This window comes from Harpia harpyja, chromosome 5, assembly GCF_026419915.1.
Source record: "Harpia harpyja isolate bHarHar1 chromosome 5, bHarHar1 primary haplotype, whole genome shotgun sequence".
NCBI lineage: Eukaryota > Metazoa > Chordata > Aves > Accipitriformes > Accipitridae > Harpia > Harpia harpyja.
The window spans coordinates 78,405,998-78,414,801 of record NC_068944.1 but is presented as its reverse complement, the minus strand read 5'-3'; the positions used below and the strand labels follow the sequence as shown (position 1 = coordinate 78,414,801).

At 53.9% G+C, this 8,804-nt stretch overlaps 1 protein-coding gene across 4 annotated transcripts in view; it reads left to right on the top strand.

Moving 5' to 3' along the window:
* The first annotated feature begins 864 nt into the window (after positions 1-864).
* ZC3H3 (zinc finger CCCH-type containing 3) overlaps positions 865-8,804 on the top strand; it is a 179,910-nt gene continuing 171,970 nt past the window's right edge. For all 4 annotated transcript variants that reach the window (XM_052787849.1, XM_052787848.1, XM_052787847.1 and 1 more), the window contains exons 1-3: positions 865-953; positions 3,758-5,171; positions 7,479-7,675. In XM_052787849.1, coding sequence (XP_052643809.1) covers positions 908-953; positions 3,758-5,171; positions 7,479-7,675 — 1,657 coding nt within the window. In that variant the 5' untranslated portion in view covers positions 865-907. The remainder of the gene's footprint in view (positions 954-3,757; positions 5,172-7,478; positions 7,676-8,804) is intronic.

Below are 8,804 nucleotides of genomic sequence, written 5' to 3'. Positions count from 1 at the left end.
GACAAACACCAGTCCTTGGTAGGTAAAGTTACAGAGAGACAATCATTAAGCAATAAGCAGTTCATTCTCTGTATCACTGGGATGGGGACGGGAGATGGGGAGAGCTGGACCAGGCTGGGATGGGGACAGGAGATGGGGACAGCTGGGCCGAGCTGGGATGGGGACAGGGGACAGCTGGACCAGGCTGGGATGGGGACAGGAGATGGGGACAGCTGGGCCGAGCTGGGATGGGGACGGGATATGGGGAGGGCTGGACCAGGCTGGGAGGGGAACTGGGGACAGCTGGACCAGGCTGGGATGGGGACAGGAGATGGGGACAGCTGGGCTGAGCTGGGATGGGGACAGGGGACAGCTGGACCAGGCTGGGATGGGGACAGGAGATGGGGACAGCTGGGCCGAGCTGGGATGGGGACGGGATATGGGGAGGGCTGGACCAGGCTGGGAGGGGAACTGGGGACAGCTGGACCAGGCTGGGATGGGGACAGGAGATGGGGACAGCTGGGCCAAGCTGGGATGGGGACAGGGGACAGCTGGACCAGGCTGGGATGGGGACAGGAGATGGGGACAGCTGGACCAGTCTGGGATGGGGACGGGATATGGGGAGGGCTGGACCAGGCTGGGAGGGGAACTGGGGACAGCTGGGATAGCCCAGGCTGGAGACAGGGGATGGGGGCAGCCACACGGGGTCGGGTTGAGGACGGGAAACGGGGACACCGAGGGACCGGGCCCGCCTCAGGCCCCGGCCGGGCCGCGCTTAAGGCCGCGGCCGCCTCCGTTGCTAAGCGACGGGCTGCGCGGCGGCGGGCGTCACGTGACGCGGCGCGCCGGCGGTCACGTGCCGCGGCCCAACGGCCGTCGCTGAGGCGATGACGCCGCGGGTGCGGGGCGGTGCGGGAGCGCTGCGGGGATGGAGGAGAGGGAGCGGCTGTGGCGGCAGATCCGCCTGCTGCAGGGTACGGCCGGGACGGGGCTCGGTGGGCGGGCATGGAATGGAATGGAACGGAATGGAACGGAGGGGGGGCTGGCGGGCGGGCGCCTGCTATGAGGGGAGTCCGGGAAGGGGGGTGGGGGGAGGCGGGCGGGCTGTGAGGGGACCCTCGAGGCCGAGGGGGGAGGGGCGAGCTGTGAGGGGACCCCAGAGTCTTGGGGGGGGGAGGGGAGGGCGGTGAGGGGGACCCCAGAATCCGGGAGGGGGATGGGCAGGCTGTGAGGGGACCCCAGAGTCTTGGGGGGAGGGCGGTGAGGGGGACCCCAGAGTTGATGGGGGGGGAGGGACGGACTGTGAGGGGACCCCAGAGTCTTGGGGGGGGGAGGGGAGGGCGGTGAAGGGGACCTCAGAGTCTGGGAGGGGGATGGGCAAGCTGTGAAGGGGACCTTGGAGTCGGGGGAGGGTTTTGAGGGGGAATCTGGGAGTCTGGGGGGGGGGGGGGAGATAAGGAGGGCCCCGGAGGGGGAGGGCGAGGGCTGAGGCCTGGGAAGGGCCCAAGGGGTGGGGGAGATGGAGGGGACCCAGGAGCGCTCGGGAGAAGCGGGGAAGGGAGAGGACCCAGGAGTCTTGGGTGGGCCGAGGTAGGGAAGGAATAGAGACCAGAGAGCGCTGAGGGGGGTTTGGGGGTCCCCGTGGGGGCCGGGGGGGGGATCCCCACGCTGTTGGGCCCTGCAGGGCCTGTGACCTTCCTGGCTGGGGGAAGGGGGTGTCCCCTGCCGCCCAGCCCCTGGGGCTGATGGCTCAGAGGTGGGATGTGCCCCTCGCCCTCTGTCCCTTGACTCCTCAGCATGGCGGAGGAGCGTGGGGGGGATATATTTGCGTGCCCTTTCCTTGCTCTGGTGAGCATCAGCGCTTATTCTTAGCACGAACTCGCTCTATTTATAGACCCCAAGGTAATTTTTCCTCATTAGTAAAGCCACAAGCTCTGCTCGGGCCTTGCGGGGGATCTCCTACATGGGGGGTGTGTGATGAGAGGGAGGAAAACGTGGTCCTCGCCTCCTCCAGGAAGGATCTGCTGAGGCTGCTCTTCCCGCAGCTCTGTAACTCCTCATGTAGGAAAAACTCTTCTATGTTGACACGTGCCTAAAATATAAGCCTCAAAAATCCTTTGAGAATCCCTTTTGTTGGAAGAGTTTTCTAAACACTGAGGCTTAACAGGCACAGGCCCTCCCTAATTGACATGTATCTATTATCCAAACGACTCGTTAGTAGACCCAAGCACTGGGGAGATGTGGTGGTTTGGCAGAGGGACGTTGTCCTGGTTTCAGCTGGGTTAGAGATAATTGTCTTCCTAGTAGCTGGTATAGTGCTATGTTTTTGAGCTAGGTATGAGAATAATGTTGATAACACACTGATGTTTTCAGTTGTTGCTAAGTAATGTTTAGACTAAGTCAAGGATTTTTCAGCTTCTCGTGCCCAGCCAGCAAGAAGGCTGGAGGGGCACAAGAAGTTGGGAGGGGACACAGCCAGGGCAGCTGACCCAAACTGGCCAAAGGAGTATTCCATACCATGTGACGTCATGCCCAGTATATAAACTGGGAGGGGTGGGGGGATGGCTGCTTGGGGACTAACTGGGCGTCAGTTGGTGGGTGGTGAGCAATTGCACTGTGCATCATTTGTATATTCCAATCCTTCTGTTATTACTGTTGTCATTTTATTAGTGTTATGATTATCATTATTAGTTTCTTCTTTTCTGTTCTATTAAACTGTTCTTATCTCAACCCACGAGTTTTACTTCTTTTCCTGATTTTCTCCCCCATCTCACTGGTTGGGGGGGGAGTGAGTGAGCGGCTGTGTGGTGCTTAGTTGCTGGCTGGGGTTAAACCATGACACATGTGCAGTGACTCAACAGGGAAGCTGGGGCTGCCTCGGAGCCTCCTTGTTGCTGCTTTGAAGAAGAGCCATGACGCTGGTGAAGGGTGTAGAGAACAAGTTCTGTGAGGAGGGCTGAGGGAACTGGGTTTGTTTAGCCTGGAGAAAAGGAGGCTGAGGGGAGACTTATCGCTCTCTACAACTACCTGAAGGGAGGTTGTATGGAGGTGTGGGTCAGTCTTTTCTCCCAAGTAACAAATGATAGGACAAGAGTAAACGGCCTCAAGTTACACCAGGGAAGGTTTAGATTGGATATTAGGAACAATTTCTTCACCGAAAGGGTTATCAAGCACTGGAACAGGCTGCCCAGGGAAGTGGTGGAGTCACCATCCCGGGAGGTATTTAAAAGCCGTGTAGACGTGGCACTTAGGGACACATGGTGGACTTGGTAGTGGTAGGTTAATGGTTGGTCTCAATGATCTTAAAGAATTTTGTGCTTTTTGTTTGGGGCTGGTGGTGGCTGTGCTGGGCTACGTGCACGAGCAGACCCTCAGAGACTGCTCTGAAAAGGTATCTGGAGATAAAATTAGCATTTTTTTTAAAATTAGGCTCCAAAACCAATAATTTGAGCATCTGTTTTGGCACATGAAAAAGATTGTAAAGGGGCAAAAGGTGGCTGACAGCAATAGTGCAGTGTGTTAAGGGTCTGTTGGTGAGTCTGTGGTTCAGACCTGCGTTGAGCTGTCCTGCAAAATTGCTTTTGTTACTGACTTTCATGAGGATTGAGGGAGATATTTGTTTTAAGTTTTTCCTTCCAGCACTCATTATCTGAAATGTGGCCTGTGCAAGCCTGCATGGAGCGATAGTCCTCACTGCAGCGTGAGGAAAACCAGTACTGTGATGCTGTCAAACTCCTGTGGGACCACTGATTAACAGATGCTGTCTTCTTCTCTTTAGGTCTCATAAATGACCATAAAAACACGCATGGGGACATGCCGCGGCCGCTGCCATCCGCACCACCGAGGTGGAACAACCCCCGCCAGCCTGCCTTCAGCAGGAGGGGGACGTTTTCAACCAGATATCCCCAGCAGGCTCCCAGGGATTTCCAGCCGCGCCAGGGTCACTCCTGGAGGAAAAAATATTCCCTCGTCAACCGGCCGCCGGGATCGGTGTGTGATGTTGGAAGCAGTGGAAGTGCCAGCACGTCTCAGGCTTTTGGAAGCCATGGGGAGAGCCAGGCCCCTGAGCCACCAGAATTGTCCCCAGAGAGACATGTGGACTTAACCACAGATGGTAATATAGTTGTGGGGATCCAGCTGCCAGAGAGGGCTGGCCCGTTTGTAGATATGAAAGGTTTTGCTGACATGGGTTCTTACTGTGAGTTTTCTGGGCTCAAAACGATGGTCACTGCTCCAGGTGACAGTGAAAATGTGCAGAAATCTCTGTACACAAGCCGAAATGAAGAGAGAAGACCCTCTCTCTCTGTTTCATTTAGTTCATCTCACCGGTTCGTGAGTTCAGCATACGTGAGCGTGTCAGATAAGCCTAGAATGGTGCATCTGGCTGGCGATGTGGCCAGGAGCTCCCCTTCCTCCTGCGGAAGCACCAGTGAAAGTGCCGTGACACTGAAATCGGAGCCCCAGCAGCCTTCGGTGCTGCCGGATCACGAGCCGGCTCGGCACTTGGTACGGAGGAAGGCAGAACCGCCAGCTCCAGGGCAGTCTAGTTGTGAGCAAGTCAGGGATGCTTTTGGAGAGCCAAAGCTCCTTGGAAATGGCGAGACACGCTCTAGACCTGCGCAGGCTGCGACTTTGGTGGTCGGGATGACCAGTCCAGCGAAGAGCAGGTTTTCTGTAGTCCCTAAAGCTGCCGGTCTCCAAAGAGCTGCCTCAACATCCACCTCCAGCAAAGCTCCGAAGTTCAGGAAAACTAACTACACGTGGGTTGCAAACCCTGGTAAATGCTCTCGTCCTGTGAAGAGATGGGTAAGCCCTAGAGCTTCTGAAAGTGCCAAGAAGGTTGCTGGTGGAGTGGACAGAAGTGCTAAACTATCCCCAAAAGCAGACTTGGGAGCAAAGCTGAAGAAATCAGGATTGCAGCCCAAACTGGGTGTTTCTCCCAGCAAGTATAAGTGGAAAGCCTCCAGCCTGCAGACCTTGCCGTCCACCTCCAAGTCAGCATTCAGGTGGCAATCTGAGGATCAGAAAAAACCTCCAGCCCCCAACCTCCCTCGAGCCAACACCGCCCCACCGACTCTGAGTGCTGTGTCTGTTGATCTCAGCGGGGCGAAGTCCTCCTTCGTTGATGCTGCGCTGTCCAGTTATAAAGTGAAGAGTCGGACAAAAATCATCAAGAGAAAAGGAAGCTCGGGGTAAGTTGCTGGTCGTCTTTGGAGTGGTGTCATTGCACTGGTTGTATTTTGTGTCCATTGGCTTCACATAAGTTGTGCCTATAAGTGAAATTCCAACAAGGGTTGTTGTATACTGGAGGGTATATTTGCTTTTCTCTTTCCAAGTGCGGTGACTTTGTTCTGTCTGGAGGCATCCTGCTTTCCAGGGTTGGAAGGCCTTGGGTTTTAATTGTCTGTGTAACTCTGACTTTAACCTTTGAAACAGAGCTGGGTTTTCTTCTTATCTCCCATCCCTGTTCTCTGAAGGCTTTGCTGCAGCATGTAGGAGACTCCTCCCTGACCCGAATAACAGACTAATATTCAAAGGGAAGGAAATAGCTGTCCTGATTTATTTTCAGACTCCCATAACCTTGTTGCATTGGGGGCTGGGGAGAGGAGGAAAAGTGGCTCGAATTGCTGTACTGTGTGTGGTCTGTCCCTGTAAAGCATTGTGCAGACCCTGGGATGGAGCAGGGACGGGAGGCGAGCTCTGCATGCCGGTAAGAAGTGCTGTCCGTGATGCTCTGCTGGTACTTCCCTCCCTTGGGTGCCATCCTTTTGTGCCATCCACCATTGTAGCCCAAAGCGTCCTCCCTGAAGGCTCTCGCTCTTCCTTCTCCTTGTCAAGTCGGTGACAGATCTGTGGCTGTTGTAGCTACCTTGGGAGAACGTGCCGTGCCAGACCAGCAGATAATCCTGGGGTCTTGTGGAGCAAGTTCTCCCCCTGGCCGTGTCTGACAGGGACAGAGTGCAATGGGAAGGTTATAAATGAAGCTTGGCGGAAGGAAAAGGCGTGTGGGCTGAGTTATCTGCAAAAGGGGTTTGCACTGGGCTGGGAGTTGAGGGGAAACAGATAAGAGATTGGGACCAAACTCTCTGAAATCCGGTGTGTTGTGGAAGTGCTGCGAGGGCTTTGTTACGTTGTGCTCTCCGTGGGAAAGCTGTGTTTTGTGCTGCTCTTCTCGGTAGGGCTGGATGCAAGCCCAGCCTGTGCTGCAGGGAAGGGATAAGTGGGATGGGGTGAGGGTTGGTGGCACAGCTGCCTGACCTCTACTCTACCACTGAACTTGGAGGTACCCTCAGCGTAGCGGACACGTGGTTTGGCTCCTTTCTTGCTGCAGTAACGCCAAGCCTTGAGCTCTTGAAAATTGAGGACTGTGGCCTAAATAACTAGTCTAAGTGACACAATGAGCTGGTAACATGGCACTGACTGAGAATCTGGTGCCTTGATTACTGCTTCTGTTTCCCAGATCCTCTGCTCACTGCTTCACCACAGGTTTCCATCCTTGCTTTGCCCTCCTGTTTTGCTGGGGAATGTGTCCGTGGGTGGATTGTGCTGGGAGGATCACTCTGGAGCAAGGTGTCTGGAGAAGCTGGGATTGTTTTGGATTTTTTGGCAGTCAGGGAGATGAGACCGCCCTCATCTCACTAAAGGCCAGCAGGACTAGGGAAGTGATTGTCCCCCTGTACTTGGCACTGGTGAGGCTGCACCTTGAATACTGTGTTCAGTTTTGGGCCCCTCACTACAAGAAAGATATTGAGGTGCTGGTGCGTGTCCAGAGAAGAGCAACCGTGCTGGTGAAGGGTCTAGAGAACAAGTCCTTGGAGGAGCAGCTGAGGGAACTGGGTTTGTTTAGCCTGGAGAAAAGGAGGCTGAGAGGAGACTTTATCACTCTCTACAACTACCTGAAAGGAAGTTGCTAAAGATGTGGGGGTCGGTCTCTTCTCCCAAGTAACAAGTGATGGGACAAGAGTAAACGGCCTCAAGTTGCACCAGGGGAGGTTTAGATTGGATATTAGGAACAATTTCTTCACCAAAAGGGTTATCAAGCACTGGAACCGGCTGCCCAGGGAAGTGGTGGAGTCACCATCCCGGGAGGTATTTAAAAGCCATGTGGACGTGGTGCTTAGGGACATGGTTTAGTGGTGGACTTGGCAGTGCTAGGTTAACAGTTGGTCTCAATGATCTTAAAGGTCTTTTCCAACCTAAACTATTCTATGATTTTATGATTCTATCCTCTCCCACGCATCTGTTGAGGAGAAAGCAGAAGGGAATGAGTTGAGTTAGGCTGTCAAATACCTCATTCTCCATCTGTGCTTTGCCAGAAATTCATCACACTTGCTTATTTACTTGTAATTTTCTGTTCAGTGCTTCTTGTCACCCTTGGGTTAGGGGAGCAGTGTGGAGCTCGGTGACCTAGCTTCTCTTCTCAGCTCTGGGCAAGGGGACCAAGTGCATTTCGGTCACCTCTCTACTCTCTTCTGATTGTGTGGTGTTCCCCTTCACAGTTCCCCGACAGATAAGAAGAACAGCTCCTCGCCCACCATGCCTCTGAAAAGCCACTTCCATCTCAGGAAGAAAAACTCCTCGCGGGGGAAACCTTCTGCGACGCTGAAACGCTCCTCATCCAAGGGCCTGGTGCAGATCACCAAGCACAGGCTCTGCAGGCTGCCAGCCACCAGGATGCAGGTCTCCACCAAGGAAGGTAGGAACAGCCGTTCCAAGGGGTGATGGTGCTCTCTGACTGCGTGCCAGTGAAGCGGTTCCAAGGGAGGGTCTTGGATTTGGAAATGGGTTACCAGGTCCTCCAGGAGATGAATCTGCTGTTGTTGGTCATGGAGCAAATGTTGAGGAGAAGAAGTTTGGCTGGAGGAAGACATCTGCTTTACCTCAGAGCTCTCTTGTGCATTGACATCTCCAGACAAGGCCATTTTAAAGCTGCTTCTTGCTTTTAATGTGGTTTTGCTGGACTTGCAGGCATCGAATAGGAAGGTGCTCAAGGAGGGAAGAGGGTGGCAGAGGCAGTAACACATCTGTAAGACTAATCTCCCTTTTTGCACTGGGCAAAAGCTTGTGCATGTCATGAGATACTCCTCTAGCAACTACAGACCTACCTAATGCACCTGTATCCCAGTGCCACGTCTGCAGGCTTCTAGGTTTTGTATGTAATTTGCTTAAAATAACAATAATTAAAGGAATACCGGGTCCATCGTGCTTGTGAACAGGTATTTTGCGTCCATGTCCTGCTGCCTTGGGTTGGCAATGGTCAGAGCAGAAATCAGCTGCTTGGGACCCTTGAGAGCCGCACCTATGTGTGCGTGAAATGGTGGTGTTTCTGGCTCAAAGTCTGGCCCTGCTGTTCAGTGGTGATGTGATCACAGACAAGTGGCTTCGCTCCCTTGAGATTCAGTTTTCTCAAACGTATATGAAGTACATTTTGCTTGCGTGCCTGCACTGTGCTCGTTCGTGTACGGCAGGGTGGCCAGTGACACTGCGGGTAGGCATCGCTTGAGTGAGGAAGGCTGTTTGGGCCATGACGTAGCTGTGATCTGCCTCCAAAAGTAAAGCTGTTGAGCCTCTGTTTTCAGGAAGACAATTCTGTGGTTTCCTGCTCTGCACTTCAACTAGTGAGTTTGCATGTGTGATTATAGTTTTTTTTGCCTTCAGACAAATAGCTGCGTTGTGATGTTGCTGTGTTTTGATGGATGAAAAGACAAGAATGGGGGCTTGCGGTTCAGGAAAGGGAAAACCTTTTTGTGGCAGGAGAAGAAAAAGATTTTCCTCTTCGTGTGTGTTTGAAGAGGGGTTTGGAGGGATAAGGGGGACACTGGGAG